Here is a 23,493-nt window from a genome sequence, read left to right as displayed (position 1 = left end):
TACGTTGATGTGTACTCACCCTTGCTTAAACACCAAATACCATTGTTGGGAGCCTTCGGCTTCCGAAGGTTCTCAAAAGTATGATTTAACAATGTTTCTGGAGTAAAGTACATTAACAGGTACCTTCGGATTCGGATCAGAGCCACGGTACGAAGAAGTACAGAGGATGGCGCAGAGCCGAAGCTGTGTGTAGAAGAGCTTCGGAGTAGCGGCGGAAAAGGAAACCGACTTAAAGATGAAAAACCAGATTAGACCTCGAAGAGTTATCATAGAGTTATTGATAAATGTGAAGGACATTATTGTAATTTTCCATGGGCTGCGACCCGTGCCTATAAATAGGTGAACAGTATCCCTGTACTGTTCACGCTGATTTGGCATTGACTTTTGCGTCACACTCGTACTTCTACCTTCTAACAAGCCGAAGGTACACTTGTAATTTGATATTATTTCTATTTCGTCATCATAATAAAATAGAAATGGATTGTCAATAATATATAGCTGTTTATATTAACTTATATGCTTCATATGATTCCTTCTTCATTATTATATTTTATGCTTATGAAGGCATGTCCTTCATAACCTTCGTCCGAAAATCATTATATCCTTAAGGAAATAATGTTTAGAAGGACGAAGGATATTAATATTTAACATTTTGTGTTGCCTTGTTCTTAATTCCGAAGCATTTGAGAACAAGTCCCCAACAACCATGTTGTCCCTATTGCAACCATTGCTTAGGAGAAGATGAAGGCAACACAGAGGATTTTCAGGAGTTTCAAGACTTCAAGGAATTCTAAACTAAACTAGCGGCAAACTCCCAGTCGGCTGCATGTGAAGGCCTTATCTTACCACGTCTCGTTTAGCACTTTGATTTATGTTTAAGTTAATGACTATATGGATGTTTCGGACATCAAGGTGTAATAAAGTAATATTTATATTCACTATTATTTTGAACATTGTGTGATGATGTCCAATTATATAATCGTTGTGTACGTGGATTTCTGATCCTAGCACATACATGGTTCACATTCGATTTACCTTCTAAAACCGGACGTGACAGTTGGAATGTGCTTAGTGGTTCTCAACCGGTCGTACCTTTTATATAGGGGAGATCTGGACATGTTTCTAGACGAGATCCAACAGACTCACACGGATAGGCTAGGATAATCACGCATGAGATAAATACTTGTATCCGAGTTAACCTAATCACGAACCGTTCGGACTACCCTGCGGACCGTTCAGGCCACAAGGTGAAACGAAATCGTACGACCGTGCCTGTGTGCCAAATATGATGCTCAACAACTGAAAGCATGATTTTTTTTAAAAAAAACTGAAGTTTATTTTTAAAACTTAAAATCCATCTCGGTAAAAATGAAATTGGCTTGAAATCTCATTTTCGGTGACCTCCAAAAATTAAAAAACGAAAACTTTAACCCTGAAATGAACCCACGCAATACCGGATCCTATTGTGCTGGAACCGGACAAAAGGAAAACTGTACTTTATACCGGACTGCATGCTAATGCTAATCTATTAACCGCACTCCACTCCACCCCCTCCCGCCCTGTCCACACCAACCACGCTCGGAGGCTCCCCTTTCATTTTCACCTCGCTCCGGGGCCAAGTCGCCAGTTCACCACCTTCACTTCACTTCGCACCGGACCACCGGCCGTATTCATTCCTCCTCCCTCCCTCCTCGCCATACGGCTGCAGCATCTTCCCCTCACCCTCCTCATTACCCCGCGTCTCTCCCTCAAAACTACTCATTGCTCTCACCGTTCCATTGCCCCCGCGGCCCCGCCGTACGCTCATTCCCGGCTAGCTCCTCCTCCGCACGGCCATGATCTTGAGTTCTTGGCATTGATGACGTTCTAGTACCGAGCGAGCCAGCCCCTCTTTAACCCACCTTAACAATAAACACAGCCTGCCCCCACCGGCCACCTCTTCTTCCCCCGTGCAGCTCGAGCTGATTCGGCGGGCTCTGCCCCAACATCCACCCACCTTCGTCCAATCCCGATCCAAGACCGTGCCGTGATCCGGCAGCAGCTTCCGCGCGGCCATGGGCACGGGCGCGGTGGCGGTGGCGGCGCCGGACCGGGCCAAGCAGCGGCGGGCCGGCGGCCACCTGTGGAAGAAGGCACTGCTCCACTTCTCCCTCTGCTTCGTCATGGGCTTCTTCACGGGCTTCGCGCCTTCCTCCTCCTCCTCCTGGAAGTCCGCCGCCGCCACCCCCCAGCACCACCCGCCGCACCGTCCCGGGGACCGCCTCGCCGCCTCCCGCGTGGCCGTCGACGCGCGCGCCACCCTGTCGCCGCCCGCGGAGGCCGCCGATGCGCTCTCCGCCGGCGCCACGGTGGACTTGGGCGACGACGAGGAGGACGCCGCCCAGCGCCGCCTCCTGATCGTGGTCACCACCACGCGCTCCGGCCCCGGGGAGCGCCGCCGCCGCCGGGGCGAGCTGCTGCGCCTCGCCCACACGCTGCGCCTCGTGCGCCCGCCCGTCGTCTGGGTCGTCGTCGAGCCCGCCGCCGACGCGCCCGCCACCGCTGAGGTGCTCCGCGGCACCGGCGTCATGTACAGGCACCTCGCCTTCAAGCCCGAGGACAACTTCACCACCGCCGACGCCGAGGCTCACGTGCAGCGGAACGCCGCGCTCGCGCATGTCGAGAAGCACCGACTCGCCGGCGTCCTGCACTTCGCCGACGCCGCCGGCGTCTACGACGTCGGCTTCTTCGAACAGATCCGCCAGATCGAGTCAGTACCCCCTCTTCCCCTCCCACCACCTTCAAATCTCGCCTTCTTCCTTCTATTTCATGCCATGATTGTTTTTAATTAATGAAATGACTCATGCTTTCATTGATCCTTCATCTTCTTACTTATTAAAATCCGTCTAGGCTATTAAGATGCAAATTATTTCCAAGCAAGTTTCCTGATTTCTTTCCTATTTTTGGTTTCCAAGCTCAAAGATTGGAGCTTTGCCTGGCCCCTCTTTCAATTTCACATCTAACTGATCTCCATTTCCAGCACATGCTGTTCTTCCAGAATGTATGTTGCTTGAATCCGAATCACAATGCCTAAAATTGCAATTCCAGCTCATAAATTCCGGTTCTTTTTTTTTCCCCACCGACTAGGACTACGACTAGGGACTCCTCATAACTAATCATCGTTTCTTAATTCAGTACCATAAGTTATTTTATTTACTCGTCTAAATAAATGCTTTATTAGCCGTGTAGTTTGGTACATAAATAAATAATTAAAAACATAAGCTATCATTAGCGGGGGAATAAGGGTGGGACAATGTGTGTCTCGCATGTACTTACCAAACTATTCTTCTTAATGCTCTGAAGGGGGAAAAAAGGGAGGAGGCACTGTAGATTCTCAGAGAACTTCAACTATTCTCTCCATTTCTCTGATGCGAGGAGTCAATTATTGGATCTAGCTTATCACTTTCCTGAGTCCCTTTCGCCCCCACCAAACAATGCTTCTTTTAATCTTTCGCTTTTGCTCACCCCCAAGGCCCCAACGGACAAATGTGTTCATGCCAACCACCCCAACTAGTTTAATTTAGACTTTAAACACGTATCATGAGCAAAGCCACAATTATTTTATGTGGTAGTGGTAGCACTGCTGTTAGTCACTGACAAATGGGCCTGTAAGAGTGTCGGTGGCACCTAACAGATTGGAAAGTCAGTGAGAACATGACATCCTTGAATTGACTCCTGAGATGTTGTTACTCCTATACTGGGGAAGCAACATGCTGGGGGGAAATAGCTACAGCCTACAAAAGATAGCAGGCAGGGAGAAAAATAGTAGTAACCGTTATGCCATGGCCATTGAAACTGATTGAACTAAAGTGGAGAGAAGGTCCTAGTTCTATCCACACCATTAATTTCTTCCTCCAACCCCATAATGTCCATCTGATATACACCGCAGAAAGTTGCCCACGTATTCGGTGCAGTTTTCCTATACTGGTGCACACAGCACCACCTGTGATCTAGATCTTCTGGAGCCCGCAAGAAACTCCAAAAAGAACTTCGTTTGCAAAATGGCAGTATGAATCTTCATTTCTGTGCAGACCACCAGTTGTCTTTGGAGATTTTTCTCATGAGGAGTTTGGAAAGTCTTGCAAAAATGAGATTTCACATTTCATTTTACCAACATTTGATGTTGATTATTGGGTTTCTTACTTGCATGACCATGAATTCTCATCAGAGTATGAAATCCAGTATTTCCACCAGAGCATGACACTAGTATAGCATCTGAAGTTTGTTCTGACCGCCCCTTTAACCCCTTTGCTTATCCATCTGAACATTGTTAGCGGATGCTGTTACAAGTTTAGATGCTTATAGATATAAAGCAATCTACATTTCAAAAAAAAAAATACATGCATAAAGCAATCTTACTCAGCATCAAATTCCGAAACCTTTTGCCTCTTAACTTGAAAACACATCAACATTTGACTCACCTTTTGCATTCACTTTTCCCGATGGTAGCGTTCTTTCATTGATGGGTGCTTGCTTTCATAAAGAGAGGGGATCAGACCTTGGTTTAGTACAATGGTACTAGTAGATCACTACTACAGTAGTGCTCATGCCACGTGGTAGCACAGTGGCGATCTTCCCTGGAAGAACAGTCTTTTTCGCTTAGAGGAACATGATGGGGTAAAAACAGCCTCTTTTCCTCAAGCAAGATTTTACCTGCACCTGGGCACCAAAACATCTGTGCTTGTTTTTCTAGTTTGCCTTCTCTTTTTTGTGTGTGTGTCCCTTTTAATCTTTACAGTCCTCGAGATGCGTGCACATCTGCCTTTGTGGCCCCTGATGCTTTTTGTGGGGCTCCAGCATAATAATGCAACAGAGGTAGGAGCATCAATTATGCCTTGTCGCACGTAGGTCATAGCATGCCTGTCCTAGAACTACCAGCCACCAGAAACAAATGAGTGCAGGTGAACACTACAGTGACTATAAGTGTGGTTTACTATACTAATTGGCTGGGTTTTGACCGCAGTTAATGTTTCTTGCGTCTGGTTGAGATTTAGCATTGGATTCTTTTAATCCTAGGAGGCTGAAATTTGGTTACGGTTTACCTTAATGTTTGAATAAGCTCGTTTGTTCCAGTTGAGTTTTACTATACCTATGTAGTTGTGTTTGACTGCATATTGGGAACACGTCTGCTTACTCAAGTTTCCATTGATCGTGAACCGTTGCATCATCCCGTAGTTTGTTTGATCTGGATTTGTCAAGATTATTCAAACTCTGGAATTGGTAGTGGAACAAATTAGGCATCTGCATGTGCAGCCGTGCAGGCAAGTGGAGGGTGTAGCTGTACTGTATAGTTTACATGCAATAACTCAGTCTATTCCTTGTATGAAATGATTTGGATGAGCGGTCAAAACTATAGTAGTCAGCATGTTAAAGATGTGTCAATGGAGGTATCCCCTCCTATCACATGTTCTTTCGAGTTGAGGAAAATCAGATGCGTCTGTTTTTTTCTTCCTTCGAATTAAAATCAATTGGCTGATGTGTGGTTAGTGGTGCCATTCTAGTCAAGGTTTGGTGGCACAATGCTTTTCAATTCCATAATCCATAATTCTTCTGACCCAGTCAAGATGAGACACATAGATCACAGGCAAAGCTACCTCTTGCGTCACACATGTTTTGGTGCATGTTGCATGGTTCTTGTTGAATTTCATCTCAGATGTTGGTGCCTTTAGATGTTTTTTTTTCTAACATTTCAAAATGCGCAGGGCGTTTGGTACATGGCCTGTGGCAACAATGTCGGCGGGCGAGAAGAAAGTGGTAGTGGAGGGTCCACTGTGCAGTGCCTCAAAGGTCGTCGGTTGGTTCTCAAGGGACTTCAACGACGGGACCACCCGTTCAGTGACGTATAACACGGAAGCTGACCTGAATCCTGCTGGTGCCGCTGGTACACGAGCCCACACGATCGACGTCTCAGGTTTTGCGTTCAATAGCTCTATTTTGTGGGATCCTGAGCGGTGGGGACGGCCAACGTCATTACCAGACACTTCACAGGTTAGTCCAACCCCGCCTTTGTGGAGAGAGTGTTAGTGACCGAGCAAGTCTAGTTCAATTAAATTTTGCTTTGGCATGATACAACATACTCCCTCCGATTTTTTTTATTTGACGTTTGTTAGTATAAAGTTGAACTATCTCAAACAAAAAATGGGGGTAGTACTTAGCATTTAGCAAGCTATGGTATGTGGTTGACTCAGTGAAGGGACTGGTTCTCAGATATTAGCAATCTTTGGCTGTCCATCTCTTGAGAATGTCGTCGTATAAAAACTCTGAATTGAGATTATTAATTTGAAGATGAAATGTTAAGCCATTGGCATTAGTAATTTGAAGTGTTATGTCAAGGAATGGTTTCATACTCTGAATTGTTTTCCTTCTGTTACTTGAAAAATGAAAGGCATCAGTTTCTAATATAACAGTGTCTACGATGTGGGCTGTGATTGGCTTGTATGTGTTACAAGGTCCTGTAAAATCTTCCTTTTTCTTGATAAAAAACGTGCTAAACACAATCTCAAAGAAAAAAAAAGGCAAGCGGTTGGAACAGATTGGATGCTGACCTTGTCAATGGTTCAAGTCAATCACTGCAGGTCAAGCATGTCCACTCATGTTCCTTCTGAACAAGGTTCGGGTATAGTAGATAAATTGTCTGGATTCAATTCATGATCTTTTTTTATCTAGAATAATCACTCTCAACATATCTCATGATCTACTTGTCATGTGCAAGCAATAAGCTACCAACAGTTAGTTACTGATGTGATTGCAGGACTCGATCAAGTTCGTGCAAGAAGTGCTACTTGAAGACCGAGCTAAGCTGAAGGGGATCCCCTCCGACTGCTCCCAGATCATGGTGTGGCAGTACAGCGTGCCCAGCTCGCGATAGAGGGCAGCCGAGAGGACGCACAAGAGGCGTCGCAACCTCGCAGGCAGGGGAAGAACTGCAGGGGGTTGGATCGGAGTCGCTGTAAATGTGGTGGGCGATGGTAACGGCAAGGAAAGCAAGAAGGCTGATTACTAAGGGTTCTTTTTCTCTCTCTCTCCTTTTTGTGTTCCCTTTTTCTTTCCCCTCAGTTTTAGTTTTCAGGTTTGGGAGGGGGGCCATGAATGATGAACTGTCCGTGGGAGCAAAAGAATTGCGATAGTATTTATTCAGATTCATTTGTGATTCTTTAGCCTGGTCGGTTGGTCCTGTTGTGTTTGGGTTAAAAAAAATGGCAGTGGCGTGAGGAATGGAGAAAGTTTTTATTGTGTTATGGCATGAAATCCCAGCAAGGCAGCAGCAATTAACATCTGGAGAACATAAAAATCATGTGCAAAGGGAAAGAAAAAAAAGAGAGAAGAGACTGAATCTGCGCTCAGGTCTTGCTGTCATCGTCCCTGGTGTTTCCTTGCGGGACAGTGTTTATTTGCTTTTGAAAAAGGTCTGTGCTTTGCTTGTAAGTAGAGATGGCAATGGGTACCCGAAACCCGATGGGTAAAAACCCTATTAGGGTACGGGTATGGCGAATTTTGATACCCATGGGTATTTTATTGGGTCATTTGTTATGCCCATCGGGTACGGTGGGCGTGAGTATGTTCTCTGTTGCCCCATACCCGCTACCCGATGGGGAACCCGCTAACATATGACACGTGGGTCGGATTTATATGTCCCATATAAAATGAATTTGCTCTCGTTATTTGATAACCCTAAGACCCTAACGCGGCCACCAGGGCACCACGCACCAGGCACCAGGCCAGCCGCCAGACGGACCATCCAGAAGTCTTGTATATTCAAATATTAAGTATTGTGTATTGAACAATTAGATTTGAAGGCATGATTTTGTCCACGGTTTTGTAGAATCAATGCTATGTTTTGTGTGATTTGAAGTCATGGTGTTGCCATTTAATGTTGAATATTGTTGAACCTGTGATAAAATTATGTTGGGTTCGATACATTTGTTATGCTGGTACTTATTTTTGCGATTCAAATGATTATGTCTATCGTAATGTTAATGGGTATGGGTACCCGATGGGTACCCGCTACCCATGGTGGGTATGGGTATGGCGTAATTTTGTACCCATGATGGGTAGTGGGTATGAGTATGGGTCAAATTTTTCCTAGTGGGTATGGGTATGACTTCGTGTGCCCACTGAGTACCTTACCCACTGCCATCCCTACTTGTAAGAAGAGAAGAAGAAACAGGCGCCCATCGTTGGGGGTGGAAAGTAAAAGCTCGGCCTGCAAAATCTGGGCACATGAACGATGAGAATCCAGTGCTGGTGGCAAATTGTTAGGGGTGCGGCCTAAATAGATGGTAGCCTCTTTGCGGCCTGTTATAACATAACTGCCTTTCCAAGGCCTAAAGTTGTTCCGAGAAGCCGAGCTTATTTTAGCTCTGAGGTTAGTGGAGCAGATCACTAAATGATTCAGAAAATCGTAAAACTAGAGTTGTAAACCTTTGGGAAAAAGAATTTTAAATAAATTATTTTATTTATTATTTAGATTAAAAATATTTTAAAAACTAATTAAGTTAATATTATAAACTTGGAACCATCCAAACAACCAACGACAACGTATACAAGTTCTATCTTCATCAAACTTGCTTCGTCCTACCATGCCATATCTATATCAACTTTATGTAATACTGGTGAGGGTGAGGCTGGCCAGGACCAGATGCCTTGCGTGTAATTAAATAAATAAATATATGTTGCATGCATGCGCGGCTTGCAGGATGAGGAGTTAACGCCACTCGTGCACGCCTCGTGACGGACACCATCACCGGATACATATGATGCATCCATGGCGTCGGCGCACACATATTCAATTTGTTTACGCTGCTACGGTGGCGGTAATGAATACCACCCACCCACAGCGGCAAGCATATTAAAATTCGTTTTGCGAATCTATTTGTGCTTTGATCGATCTGTTGTGCAAGACACTCCCTAGGTTCCAAGCTCCTTTCAACTTTGCTTAAATCTATTTATAGAACATCGACACATTAAGGGCCTGCTCCGTTTTTAGAGAACGGTCGCCGGAACGATTCTTAGCCAGATTGTTTACCTAATTTATGTAGGTTTTAAAACGATTCCTAGGTACATTCTGGCACAAACCAACAAGCTCTAAGGGGTCCATCGACAGCTCTGGACCGGTTCTAGGTCAGGAAACAGTTCTAGATCGGGATAGAGTGGAACCTGCTGATTCACTAAAACCTAGAAATGTTTGGTTTAGTTCGATTTTAGGTACTCGTAGGTGTGGCTCCAATCTGAACTGATGAAGGGATGAAAAGGCCTAGAATGACCTAGTTGCATTCAGGGTAGGGCCTATTCAAAGAACCATTCTAGGTTGGTCCCGGTTTTAATACGAGTCAAATCTTTACATCAATTTAAGGATGACAGCGGGTAATGGAGAACACATGATATACTTTGAATTGTCAACTCATTAGTAGGACAAAGGACCTTTTTACCGTACCTAATTTCATAACTTGTTCTTTGTAAATCCGACCATCCAAACACCTAGATTCTAACCACCAGCTTTTTCCCACAGTCAGGTTGCCAAACACTCAAATTCTTACTAGTCAGCTTCTCACCACCGTCAGCTTTTACCCATAGTCAGATTCTCAGAAAAAGCTCGTCAGAAAAAAGATGATCCAAATACAAAATTACCACATGCTCATTGTGGGGTCTCCAATCATCGAGCAATACACATCCACAAACTCACATGAAGTAGGGTATTACGCACTCGAGTAGCTCCAACTTGTATAAACCATTATGTTCCATCGTGCCCCGCACGAACCATCGAGCTGCGATAGACCTCGTCGTCCTCCCAAAAGCACTACGTGGTACACCTCATAGTGTGCCGTCGGAACCAAACACCGACAACTGACACATTTGGTAGGGGGTGCGACGTCAATCTACAACAACTCTATGGCCAGTCTTCCGCTTCGCCGCCGCCGCTGCTTCGGATCCCACTCCTGCATCACAGACCAAAAGGGTGCCCTGCCCCGCGTAGCGGGTGTGGGAAAGGAAGCCCCGAGGTCCCACACCATCACCCCAACAGAGAAGAAGCCCTTGCTAAGATCTAGGGCGTCCCTAGTGAAGGTCGCTGCTAAACCTCTTTCGGTCATGACTCGAGCCTCACCGACACGTGCCTAGACTCAGGGGACCCGAGTCATCCATGTGCCACGTTAGGCTGTTGCTACGCCGACTAGGCACGTGGTTGCACCAGTGCCTCCTCCTCGACTGACCGTCATAGCGTTCCGATGCGGTAGACTCTATTGTCCACCTCGATGCCTTGGGTTTGGACCTGGATTAGTCGCAAGAAGAAGGGGGTCGCAGGAGCATGGCCGATCACTGTCGTGATCACTTGGCCCACGGGTGTAGTTGCTAACCCCGTGGAGTCGGAGCCATGACTCTACTACCCAACGTCTTCTTCATTAACGGGGGAGTAGACGACAACCCCATTTTGCGACTCCTACCTCCGGCATTGGGGTTCTCATGGGGAAGAAGGGCTTGCAAGGAAGTGGAATCAAAGGCAAGCAAAGAAGCACAGAACGACAAGTTGAGCTATATAAGAAACAGAATGGTACCCTTTCGGTTCTCGCCCATATAATGAACAGTCACAAGTAACCAAGGGTCGTTTCGATTTCCAAGAAGCAGCATATCCCTGGCACAACGCAGCGAACACGACATCAGAGGTCAGTGAATGAGTTGATCACTGGCTCACACGCATCATTACGCTATGTCAACTCAGGGAACTATTTTACGAAAGATACAACAAACACACCCATTGGGTGCCACGATAGATTTCTCTGGAAAATTTAGCTAAGCCTCTATCGATTGAATTTCAATCGATAAACTCAATAGTCTTGTTGAGCATATCACAATCAACCAAGTTTCGCTCGGCCGGGCCTTCCCTCAAGCACAATTAAAACGGCTAGATTTCAATTAGCCACCCAACCAAACGTCAAGCCAGCAAGACAATCCACCGAAGTGAGGTTTTATGAGACCTTCGAGTCGATTGTTACCTAAGCCGACTCAAAGTTTAGGGGATACATCCATTGGGTGGATTGAAATCTCATAAGGAACCAAAGACTTGTGCTCCACTCACAGGGGGTTCATAGATCAAGATGGAAGCACTGGAATGGCACAAATGGGGTTCAGACTTGTGGGCGCAACTTCTAAGCGACTTCCCCTCTAGTGCACGTGACAGCCTCGGTCCGTCTCTATGCAAATCCAGGTCCGACGTCATCAGTCCAGTCGACGGGGTCCGGATTCACGGGCGTAAATCCCGAGTAGGGATGGCACGGGGGTAGGATCGGGGGAGAGTCCCACGGTTTTCGGACCCGGCAGGGGCGGGGACGTGTCTTAATTTTCCCTCACGGATCTGTGAGTTCTGGACGGGTTTTCTCCCCCACCCACGAGTGCTCCACAGTCCCTCGAATATAGGAGTTGGAGCTGAGTGAGCTATTGTGTTGTGCTGGAGTTGGAACTGCTGGAACTCCACGAGGGACAAGATTTTGTGCTAGAGCCACCGAGCTGGACGTTTGTGATTTGTCCAATAGGTTGGCGAGTTGATGAGACGAGCCACGAAGTAGCTAACCAATCAACCATGTCATGTGCTGATGTGCGTCTCATCTACGTACAACGACCCCAGAGCAGCATATGCACTGTTGGGCGACAACAAACATTTTGTTGTAAGGGTAGCGACTACAAATTTTCCATGACATGCACATACAACAGTCTCTTTCACACCTTTGAACCTGATCTCAATTGCAGTTGAGAGAGAAAGATCTATAAATTGTGGACATTATCTCATTGTACATGTAATATGTTATATACTTTGGGTCCACGGGTGCCCCCGCCGGGTATCGGACCCCTGCGAGTTCGGGTCTAGGGATAAGTTTTCATCTGCAACACCATCAATCATGCCGATGGGGTCTCGACTCATGGGCGCGTGGTAGGGATGAGTTTCCCTCGAGGACACATGGTGGTCCCAGACCTGTCCCTATGTGGGTCCGGGTCCGACGTCATCAGTCCTGTCGATGGGGTACGGACTCACGGGCGCAACTCTTAGCGACTTCCCCTCCAGGAAATGTGGCGGCCTCGAACCTGTCCCTCCATGTGTGGGTCTGGGTCCGGGTCTGACGTCATCAGTCTTGTCGACGGGGTCCGGATTCACGAGCCCAGCTCCTGAGCGTCTCCCCCTTAGGGGCACTTAGTGGCCTCGGACCTGTCCCTGGACGGGTCTGAATCTGGTGCGCTCTCCCCCTTAGGGGCACTTAGTGGCCTCGGACCTGTCCCTGGACGGGTCTGAATCTGGTGCCATCAGTCTTGTCGAAGAGATCCAGGACCTATTCATGAGGATCTGAACCCACAAGAGCAATTCTTGAGCATCCCATCAGCAAATATATTTCATCAACCCCAGTTTCGCTTTTAGAGTCTCGAGCCAATTCTACCAAAATTGTCTTGAGCCTCGAGGGCTTGTGGGGATGGATATCCCGGGTCATCAAGACGCGAACTCGCTTCATGGGCTGCTTGAATGTCACCGATAAGTCGTCCAAGGGACACATCGTGGGCCTTGACAGGAGGTAACTGAAGCCGACTTAAACTCCCACGCACTAGATCTGAGAGGCCAACAGAATGCCGCAAGACTCGGTCTGCACATGCAGGTGGGCGCGAGCTTTGCGGAATAAACCAACTTAATGCCGAAATACTTGGCGCAATCATAACAAGTAGTGGATAAACTGCATAATTATTTTGATCTGTACAAGGATATCTCCTCACTCGGCTATATAAGGCTGAGATGGTACCTCTACAAAAAGTTAGATCCCGCTAGATTGCTAGACGACCTTCATCTCCTACCCTCAGTACCCACCTGTAAACCCTCGAACTCATAGCAACATGACTACCAGAAACTCACAGGACGTAGGATATTACGCCTAGCGGTGGCCCGAATCTGTATAACTCGTCGTATTCCGTCGCGTCTAGCATAAACCATCGAGCTTCACTGTCCTACTAAAAACATTACGTGATACACTCTGTAGTACGTTGTCGGTATCAAACACCGACACACACAACTTACGAAAACGAAACCATGGGAACTGATGTTTTATATGAGTTGAGATGTATACGCGACCCTTAAAACCATAGCGCAGTACTAGATCTCAGAGCAAACAGATTAGAGAAGAACTGAGGAGTTGGGGCTGTCGCTTTGCAGCCCGTGACACATTCATTCATGGCAGCCTACACAAGCTGATGGGGAACACTACGAGTGAGACTCCCGATTCTGCGCAGTACTTAATATAATAATATAATACGCGTCGATCATTAGTGCTTGTTTGACCATGTTTGCTGCCGCTTGACCTCTAGTATCGTGCCAGGCTGGCGTCATGGCTTGTGGCTTCCAACGGCCATGCAGATGCAGGCACGCAGCTACCATGTCCTGCAACTGCTTGTTGCATCACTCCATCCATGCTTCAGACCCAAGGGATTGGATGTCAGCTGTCATCTTCGGTGTAACGTCTCGCTGGTCCTGTCAAGAAAAAGCTGGGAAAGATTACTCGTACGCTGTTCTAAACAGACTGTGATTAGTCAGGTCTTCTGGAATTTAACCTGTTTTGTTCCTACGGTTTTTTTAGTTCAACTGGTGTCTGTAAAAACTCATGCGGAATTTCTGCGTTCCAAATCGGCCCGCCCCTTGTTGACGTTTGAAGGCTGGAATGCACCTTGAAATCAGGATCTGTATTGTTTTTGGAGATTCCAATACCTCCTTCTCAGTCGCCTGCTATCTCCAAGCTGTCCAAAGTCGTCAGTTTCCCTCCCCCTACAGGCTACAAACTCCTCACCGCACCACCGCGACTGCGAGAGAAAAGGGGGAGGGGGAGGAGCGAGGAGGAGTAGGACTGTAGGAGGAGCGACGCATCGCAACGCCAACACTCACAGTTGACTATCCCACCAAGGTAACGGACACAAGCTTCCCTGCAGCTCGCTCTCGCATTCTATCTCCCTCCCAGTCCCAGACCCAGTCCCAGCTGTTGCAGCCTCCGAACATCCAAAGCTCCTGCACTGCACCCCTGTCAGTCAGGCCTCTAGCTGCAGCCAAAAACCGCTGGCCTTGAACATCTCCCCATCCGCCTCCCGCGGCCTGCCACGCGACATGATTGCGTCGCGGGCTGCTGCGGAGCTCAGCTGCCCCCGCACGCCGCTGGCGACGCCTTCTGCTTGCCCGCCTCTGCCCGCCCGTCTTCCCTGATCCCTCCTCCCCTTTGCTTCCGCACGAAGATCTGGGCGTGTCTTCTTCCGACAAAGCTGTATGTGGTCCGCTCCGCTTCACAACCCCCGCCGTATCGGTCTTGTTCGTTGTCCTGCCAGATACAGATAGGTGGCTACCACTGGCTCGCGTGACCTGTTGGCTTGCTTGCTCCTCTCCAGGTTCAGGCAGGGGAGAGTGCCTGTTTCGATGGGGAAGAAGGGCAAGTGGTTCGGCGCCGTCAAGAAGGTCTTCAGCCCTGAATCCAAGGAGAAGAAAGAGGAGGTGATGGTTCCCGGCCCCCATTCGAAAATTCTCTTGCGTTTTTTTCCCCACTAGGATTTGATCGGGTTCGTGTTTCCCCCACGCCCGGGATTCCGTAGAGTTCAGTACAAAAAAAAAGAAAAAAGACGGCATCTTGTTCGGCCTTTTCTACACTATTCTCACAGCTGGTGAATTTTTGGTTCTGCATTCTGCATCCATGTCAAGCAACCAAGACGGCATTTCATCCTCCCCTCTTTACGACTGTCTTGCGGATCTGTGATCAAAGCGCCGCCTTTTTTTCCCCTTGCATTTGTGTTTTTTGTAACTAAAGTTCGAGCTGGATTCTGATCACAACCCAGAACTTTGCCATTGGAATTAACAGAGGCTAAGGAGGAAGTCAGCAGCTAGCAACCCGACGCCGGTAGATCTGACCCCGTCTACCTCCTTGGAAGTCAATCTTTCGGTGCCACCGCCTCCAGCTCCTCCCCCAGTTCTTCACCAGGCCGAGGAGGTTGGGGTCCCTGAAGCCGAGCAGGAGCAGAGCAAGCATGTCGCCGTGGAGGAGGCCCCTGCTGCCGCCCCAGCGCAGGCGTCGGTGCTGCCACCTGCTGTGCCAACCCAGGAGCTCGCCGCAGTCAAGATCCAGACCGCCTTCCGAGGTTACCTGGTAATGTGAAAAATCATCACTTCCGAATCCACCTGTTTGTTTCTGTGCCATTTGGACGTTAGATAGGAACAATTGTGGCAGTTGGAAATTGGTTTATGTAGATGGCCGCATTACCAAGCACATGGAAGTGTTCGTTTCTGATAGCTTTTGATTAGGTCTTTGATATTTGGGGGGGTAGGAGGAGGTTTGATTCCCTCCCCAACCCCCCTGATTTCGTTTCCACACATCAACATGACCGGGCATGCAAGCAAATGTCTACTGGTGACCACCCTGCATATTTGCTCTTTCCGTGTTCTAGCTTTTAGGTGTCGGCAGCTTGCCAACCTTGCAAGCGTGAGTTGTCTAGTTGCTGTTACTGAGTGGTATCTCTTAGCTGAATACTTTAGCTATTTACATCATTGCATGTCGTGCTTTCATCTACCTATCTTTGTGGGCTAAATGGGAATTTATGGCTGAAGAAGTAGATTTTCTTGCTTTAGTTGAACCTTAGGAACTGTTACTTTTCTGGTTTAATTCCTTTCCTTCAACTAGTTCTTCACTTTTTAGGTCTGCCCTGTTGTTTATGCCAATGTGCATTTGTCCAAAGGGCCTACAGATCATTCTTGCAAAGTGTTACAGAAATGATTCTTGAACAACTGGCGGTTGGTGGCAACCACCTTTCGTCACCCATTTTGGTGTTCTTTTCAATTATTTTTTGATACTGATAGCCTGTCTGCCCTGCTATTGAGCCTGTCTGCCCTGCTATTGAACTATCCATATGAGATACGCTATTAGTGGACGTAGTTTCTGTTCTTTGGGAAGTAGGACTTCATGGGAATTTTACTTGTTTCATAGTAAAGCGGAATCTTACTTTTACACTTTGCCAAAAAAAAAGGAAAGAAAAAAACAAGAATCTTACTTTTACAAAACAATGTTATGCTGAGAGTGTTCGGTCATTGTGATAACGTAGGCAAGGAGGGCACTACGAGCACTGCGAGGCCTTGTTCGATTGAAGTCATTGGTTGAGGGTAATTCAGTAAAGCGTCAATCTGCAAGCACTCTGCGCTGCATGCAAACTCTATCACGGGTGCAGTCACAGATATCTTCCAGGAGAGCAAAGATGTCCGAGGAGAACCAGGCTCTCCAACGCCAGCTCCTACTTAAACAGGAACTGGAGAATTTCAGAGTACGCAAACCTTCTCAAAGCTCTAATCTGCTTAAAGCCTTGAGATAGTTATAAGATATTATTGAGAGAACTAAACATATTCTGTCTGTGAATAATGATATATCAGATGGGTGAGAACTGGGATGACAGCACCCAATCCAAGGAGCAAATCGAGGCAAGCCTGATAAGCAGGCAAGAGGCGGCGATAAGAAGAGAAAGAGCGCTTGCATATGCATTTTCACACCAGGTAGGAACTCTTGCTCTCAGAACATCTATATATACTTGATCCTCCTTGCTCTATGATGGTAAAGCTTAAAATGTCTCAAAATGTGTTGTTTACAGTGGAAGAGTACATCGAGATCTGTCAACCCAATGTTTGTAGACCCAAACAACCTGCAGTGGGGCTGGAGCTGGCTGGAGCGCTGGATGGCAGCAAAACCATGGGAAGGCCGCAATGGGGCTGACAAGGAGAGCAACATTGACCGGGGATCCGTTAAGAGCATGAGCTTGAACCTTGGAGAGGGTGAGATCACAAAAGCTTTCAACCGCCGGGACTCAAAGCTAGAAAAGCCATCGCCGCCAACTCCAAGACCGGCCCGTCCAACTTCCAGGCATTCCCCTTTGACGCCCTCTGCTAGAGTGGCACCGATACCTGCGAGGAGAAAATTTGTCACGCCCAAGAACGGGCTTTCACAGGTGGACGATGACGCGAGGAGCGTGCTCAGTGTGCAGTCTGAGCGGCCAAGAAGGCACAGTATAGCCACCTCGACTGTGCGGGACGACGAGAGCCTCACGAGCTCCCCGTCGCTCCCAAGCTACATGGTTCCCACAGAATCTGCAAGGGCCAAATCTCGCCTCCAGGGTTCAGCAACGGCCAATGGCGCAGAGACACCTGAGAAAGGAGGCTCGACTGGACCAGCCAAGAAGAGGTTATCCTTCCAGGGTGGAACTGTGTCTGCCTCGCCAATGCGACGACATTCTGGTCCTCCCAAGGTGGAGATCGCGCCACCACAACCAGAGGCCTTGGTAGTCAATGGTGGAAGCAAGTGACACATATGTGATGAGTACCAGGATGAGAAACGGATTATGAAGATATTAGTTTCATTTTCATCCATGAATAGAAGTTAAAAGTGGTATCATATCTATGAATGGTTTCAATTGTTTTTCTGTTACAACCACATTATTTGCTATATACGATTCACAGTACCTGCCAGTTGATTCCATTGGTTGTTTCTGTAAAACAAATATCAATTTGTCACTAGAATCTGTGATGTTTGTATGTAAACAGGTCCTCTATTTATGTGAGACATATATTTCTTTTCTTTCAGAAGATCCCCTTGAAGTGTGTTACCCTTGCAAGCTATTTATTTATTTTATCTAAGAAGTTTCTGTCTGTAAACCACTACCTCCGTTTTCAGAGAAGAGTTAAAATACAAAACGACACACTAACAATCCATTGATCTAAATACAAAAACTAATTTTACAAAAATAATATAAAATCATCATTTTTCTCGAAAAGCGTAAGAGAACTACACTGCATTATATTATAGTAGAAGGAAAGGGGCAAAAGACCTCGGATACATGACACTCCTTAGTTCTTACGGAGGCCAGAAACAAGCATACATAAAACAATTCATATAGTTCTTACGGAGGCCAGAAACAAGCATACATAAAACAATTCATAGGGAAAAGACAAACAACACACTCTAAAACACCCTATGATGGTCTGATCCTAAGTAATGGAGAGTGGCCAGGAAGGATAATCCCTTGGCACTAGCCACTTGCCATTTCTCCCTCTCCTCATGAGCAGGCTACGGGAAAAGAGTGAGATTAGGATAAACTCCATCAAACACCACTTATTTATATTGTTCCAGATCAACCATGCTCCTAGAGAAAGAAGGGAATCTAGCTCTTTCTTCCTCAAACCAGAGACATGAGCTGAAGCCCTGTCCCACCAAACCATAAAAGCAGATATCTCCTTGCTAGGGGGCTAGACTGTGCATGCCAAAACAACATTAGACTGTGCATGCCAAAACAACATTAAGATGTTGTACCAAAATACTCTAGAGAAAACACAGGACACCAACAGGTGATTGATAGTTTCGAAATCTTGGTCACACAAGACACCAACAGGTGATTGATTTCAGCGGCATGGCCACCAAGGACCGAGGTGAGACCGGTCTGGCGGGGCTCAGTGTCCCGTTAAGGCCATTCCCACCTAGGGATGGCAACATGGATTTTCCCGTTGGGGAATGGCTCGCCGTCCCCGCGAACGCTGATGGGGGAGCTTTTTCTCCCGTCCCCGTCGGCCGTCGGGGAATTTACCCCATGGAGAAACCCCGCGGGGAATCTGTCCACACTAACGGCTAGTTTGGAAGTCCAAAACTCGGAGGGGATTTTAGCCCTCCAATCCCCTCCGGGTTTGAGGCTCCAAACTAGCCCTAAAAGTACAATATTTAAAGATTAATTTAAATTAATTGTATCAAGTTAATACAAATTTAACAAACAATATTGAAAATTACAAGATACATCTACTTTAGAGTTTAGTTTGCTATTTTATAACATGTTATGCAGTAAATTTTTACTATAATTTTAACAAGTAAATTGACTAACTTGGATAAAGAAGTTTCATGAGGCGGGTACTCGAGGAACGGGGATAGGGGATGGTTCCCCATCCCCGTCCCCGCGAACCCGACGGGGATTAAATTTTCCCCATTTAGATCCTCGCGGGGACTAATTTAGTCCTATCCTTAGGCGCATGAGAAACAACATGATATGCATGATTCCTAGTTCTACTACTATGAGCATATGAAGATGAAGCAATCATAGTGCGAGAAGCAAAAACAGTATCATGACGCATAGGTAAAATAGGACGATCATTACAAGCATCATTATGAGCGTTCTTAACAAGAGTATAAATGAAAGCATGGTTCTTCTTACCACGAAAAGAATGCGAGCTACTAGCCATAGGCGCTTTCCCCTTCTCCTTAGTGAAGTTGGGGGTCATACGACTCTTTATGTTCTTGGCTTCCCCATGGAAATGAAGCCCATCCTTAATGGATGGATGTCTACTAATGGTGAAGGCATTTCTAGCAAATTTAACCTTTTCTACCTCATTTTTGCAAGTTTTAAGCTGAACATTTAATTGAGCAATTTCATCAATCAACTTTGCAATAGTAGAAGCATGATCAATACAAGAATCAAAATCATGACCTTTATATCTAGTACAAATTGAAACATGCTCCAAAGAAGAAATAGAGGCTTTCAACTTTTTATTTCTAGCATATAAATCATCATTTGCTTTTTAATGCTAGAAATAGAAGCATGGCATGAAGATAAATCACAAGCAAACCTTTCATTCTTCTTTACTTCTAAAACTAGGATTTTTTCTACTTTTACAACTTTATCATGTTCCCCATAAAGCAAATTATCTTGCTTTTCTAGCAATCTATCCTTTCCATTAAGAGCATCAATCAATTCATTAATTTTATCTACTTTAGATCTATATAAGGCTTTAAAGAGATCTCTATAATCAACATCATCATCTGACTCCTCATCGCCGGAAGAAGTGTGCTTAGGACTGTCATGTGTGTACCTTCTTCTCCTTAGTCATGAGGCATATATGTCGCTCGTTGGAAAAGAGAGATGACATGTTCAAGGCAGAGGCGATGAGTCCTTCGTCGTTGGAGTCGGATGAAGAGCATCCTGAGTCACATTCCATTCCAATGTGTGCCTCGTCCTTCTTCATTCTATAGAATTTCTTCTTCTCCTTCTTCCCTTTTTTTTGTCTTGGTCCTGGTCATTTTCATTATTGTGACATTGAGAAATAAAATGATGGACTTACCGCACTTGAATCATAAATGTTTTCTACTTGATTTGTTCTTGTTGGGGTAGTCCATGTGTCCTTTAAAGTGGCCTTGAAGCGCTTGATCACAAGCGCCACCTCGTCCTCATTAAGACTAGCCGCCTCAATTTGCACCACCTTGTCGGGGAGCGCCTCTTTATTGGTCGTTGCTTTGAAAGCAACATGTTGTGACTCGTAATGAGGAAGATGTCCGTTGGCGACGTCGTCGACATATCTCGTCTCCTTTGCCATCATGCGCCCGCTTACTAGTTTTCCAAGTATTTATTTGAGCGACATTTTGGTGTACCTGGGATTATCACAAATAATATTTATAAGATTAGGATCAATAATGGTAAATGACCTTAGCATTAGGCACACAACGTCATGATACATCCATCTTGTACTTCCATAGCTTCGAATCTTGTTGATAAGAGTTTTGCGCCTGTTGTACGTTTTAGTTGGCTCTTCCCCTCTCGTCATGGCGAACCTCCCTACCTTGCCTTCCACCAACTCCATTTTGGTGATCATGGTGATGATGTTACCCTCACGAGAGATCTTGAAGGTATCCCATATTTTCTTTGCGTTGTCCAAGTCACTAACCTTGTTATATTCATCCCTGCATAGAGAAGCTAAAAGCAGAGTGGTAGCTTGTGTATTTTTATGAATCATTTCTTGAGCATGAATAGCATTAAAATTATCATCATCACTATCTACACATTGCATTCCATTCTCAACTACGTCCTAAATGCTATGATGAAGAGAACATAAATGGTTCCTCATTTTATGGCTCCACCAAGAATAATCCTCCCCATCAAAGTGAGGAGGCTTGCTAAGAGGAATAGACAATAAATGAGCATTGACATTGTAAGGAATGCAAGAATAATTAAAAGAGGTCTTAGAAAGTATTGTTCGACCGACTTGCAACATATTTAAAAGTGCAAACCTCACACTTATACCATTTTACACATAGTTGCACATTTGGGTCCAGGTTTGAGCTCTTTTGGACTTGATGTCTTCAATTTGCTTTCTTCTACACCTGTTCTTATGCTCATACCAAGAATTCAAAGTGGTGTGTTGGGTAGTTAATCACCAAAACACTTAGAAATGGTCCAAGAGCACATTTCCCTTTTAGATGTCTCTTCATCAGGCAAGCACAACAACAAAAATCCTCCGATCATGTTTGATGGATTGACAATGCATCAATGCTGACACCAAAACTACGGGACACCATATCCAGCACCTCCAATCCAAGGACCTTAGGTCGAGTTCCCGCAATGGTAACGATCAGGGCCGAACGAAGCTTAATATCTTCTCGATCTAGTCATGTCATCTGAGAAGTCCAAAATACATGACCCATATGGATATGTATGGTTTTCCCTCTGACTTTCCAATAGCATGTGAGAGTGGTTATCTTCAGCAGTAGCATCTGATGAGGCTGGGGGCTCAAGATATGAGTAATTACTACCTCTAAGGTCTCTAGTATTTGTGTTTGGGCTCTAACACTTGCTTTGTTTGATCTTCTCCTCTTCTTTTTGTTGTAGAGAAAACATTGTGAAGGGACAACAACATTGTTGTCCATCACTTATGGAGCAAGATTGATCCTCTTCCATACTAACTCCTTACGATGAGGGGCAACACGTGGTGGTAGGGGCGCCTTCAGCTCCGACAATCGCTGTCACACTGGAAAACGATCCCTAGATCGTTCTAGACGTTGCCAAACCGTCTTCTTCTGCACTTGAGATGCTGCACAGAGAGGCTGATGCCCCTGCCAGATAGTCTTTGACTTCACTTGATGGGCTGCATGGAAGGAGGGGCAGTCGGCGACCAGTGCCTAAGGAGAAGACACCTGAAGCAACAAGATGGCCGGCAACAGGATACAACGAGATGGGTGGGGAGAAGCAGTTAAAGCACTTTTCTTGGAGGTCCACATACGACCCTCGACAAGAAAGGTAGCCACACAGTGCTTCCTCTTATGCTCGACCACCTGCCATCCGTCATCGACCGGCAACAAGGTCTCACTTCGCGCCTCATGCTGATCGCCAGTCGCCGACTTCACCGGACAGATAGTCTTGACGCTCTGGACTGTGGAGGAGGCAACACTTCTGGACAAAAGGACCTCCTTAGGGCTTGTTTGGTTGTACTCCAATCCATATGGATTGAGGGGGATTGAAGGGGTTTTAATCCCTAGTAAGTAAAAATCTCTCCCAATCCGTATCAATCCCCTCCAATCCATATGGATTGAAAATAACCGAACAAGCCCTTAAATGAAATCGACGCTCCCACCCAAGAGGACACTGGGCTAGAGGCGTTCCATCGTTGGGACTTTGAATGCCCCCGGGAGGCACGGAAGACAAGAGGGGCATGCAAGGAGGTCATCACTAGGGCATGAGTGGTGTCCGACGAGGTGCTACGGTGGTGTGAGGTGATGGGAGGGGAGGAGTTAGGGCAAGGTGGGGTAGGGCTAGGCTGGGATGGGAGAGGCCATTTCAAACCTCATGTAACATATAATATCAATATCTATAAAGGCATCATTTGGGTCCATGAAACTAAAATACATTTCAATTATCATAATTTAGACACATATGAGAAGTGTGTGCCATAAGTTACAGGGTAAAAAATACTACATAATGATCTATAAAATTAATTTCCATCTCGTGGCCTATAAAAATTTGAGATAGACTTATATCTAAACCTTCTGAAATATTAAATTTCAAACCAACTAGTTCATCGATTAAGTCGATTCCAACTCCTCTAAAATGAAATGATCCAAACAACTCCTAAATGACTTCTTCATCATAGTATGTACAACAAGAATCTTGTTGCCAATCAATAGTATGTTAGTAACAAAGCTGTATATGGAGTAAAATAACAATGATCTATATTTCAAATTAAAAAATACGATTAGTCTTCAGCTCAGCAACATATATTTCACCAAGCCACAAATTCATACCAACTTTTGTTAGCGTCAACACCTTGGCATGGAAGCTCATTGGGCAATTTGACACAAATCTGCAGAAACGACACTTCCACATGTCCTTGAGCTGACGACTTCCTAAATTTTGTCATCGAACCACCTAGCATCATAAGTGAACTGGTATTCTTAAAGCAGCGAAGTAGTTCATATATGCACCGCACCAATAAAGGACTAGAAAATTACTTAGTTTGTATGCTCAGTTTGCTAACACATATCAGTGGATGGTTTCTGAAAGGGAATTAGGCCTACACCTATTTCCTAATTGATTTTGGTGGTTGAATTGCCCAACACAAATAATTGGACTAACTAGTTTGCTCTAGTCTATAAGTTCTACAGGTGCCAAAGGTTC

General features: G+C 45.9%; 2 protein-coding genes across 2 annotated transcripts; both read left to right on the top strand.

Annotated features, from left to right (window-relative positions):
• The first annotated feature begins 1,623 nt into the window (after window positions 1-1,623).
• Window positions 1,624-7,259, top strand: LOC100272909 (beta3-glucuronyltransferase). Its single transcript, NM_001147361.1, has 3 exons — window positions 1,624-2,749; window positions 5,742-6,027; window positions 6,791-7,259. Exons 1-3 carry the CDS (start codon window positions 2,055-2,057, stop codon window positions 6,905-6,907), a joined length of 1,098 nt encoding a protein of 365 aa, NP_001140833.1. The 5' UTR covers window positions 1,624-2,054; the 3' UTR covers window positions 6,908-7,259.
• A 6,901-nt stretch (window positions 7,260-14,160) lies between these two features.
• LOC100277647 (uncharacterized) lies at window positions 14,161-17,653 on the top strand. The gene is made up of 6 exons (NM_001397640.1): window positions 14,161-14,312; window positions 14,434-14,536; window positions 14,898-15,182; window positions 16,132-16,347; window positions 16,454-16,573; window positions 16,669-17,653. The coding sequence occupies exons 2-6, from the start codon at window positions 14,462-14,464 to the stop codon at window positions 17,374-17,376; spliced, it is 1,404 nt and encodes a 467-aa protein (NP_001384569.1). The 5' UTR covers window positions 14,161-14,312; window positions 14,434-14,461; the 3' UTR covers window positions 17,377-17,653.
• The last annotated feature ends 5,840 nt before the right edge of the window (window positions 17,654-23,493 follow it).

Source organism: Zea mays, chromosome 8 (genome assembly GCF_902167145.1).
Source record: "Zea mays cultivar B73 chromosome 8, Zm-B73-REFERENCE-NAM-5.0, whole genome shotgun sequence".
NCBI classification, from domain to species: domain Eukaryota; kingdom Viridiplantae; phylum Streptophyta; class Magnoliopsida; order Poales; family Poaceae; genus Zea; species Zea mays.
Note: the sequence above shows the minus strand (reverse complement) of the source record. Positions and strands in the feature narration are given on the sequence as shown.

Excerpts from the sequence above, each read along its gene's own strand:
- LOC100277647 (NM_001397640.1), top strand. The coding sequence starts at position 14,462 with ATGGGGAAGAAGGGCAAGTGGTTCGGCGCCGTCAAGAAGGTCTTCAGC. Across the intron at positions 14,537-14,897 it reads CCAAGGAGAAGAAAGAGGAG|AGGCTAAGGAGGAAGTCAGC; the intron begins GTGATGGTTCCC and ends TGGAATTAACAG. Across the intron at positions 16,348-16,453 it reads AGGAACTGGAGAATTTCAGA|ATGGGTGAGAACTGGGATGA; the intron begins GTACGCAAACCT and ends ATGATATATCAG.
- LOC100272909 (NM_001147361.1), top strand. The coding sequence starts at position 2,055 with ATGGGCACGGGCGCGGTGGCGGTGGCGGCGCCGGACCGGGCCAAGCAG. Across the intron at positions 2,750-5,741 it reads GAACAGATCCGCCAGATCGA|GGCGTTTGGTACATGGCCTG; the intron begins GTCAGTACCCCC and ends CAAAATGCGCAG. Across the intron at positions 6,028-6,790 it reads CATTACCAGACACTTCACAG|GACTCGATCAAGTTCGTGCA; the intron begins GTTAGTCCAACC and ends ATGTGATTGCAG.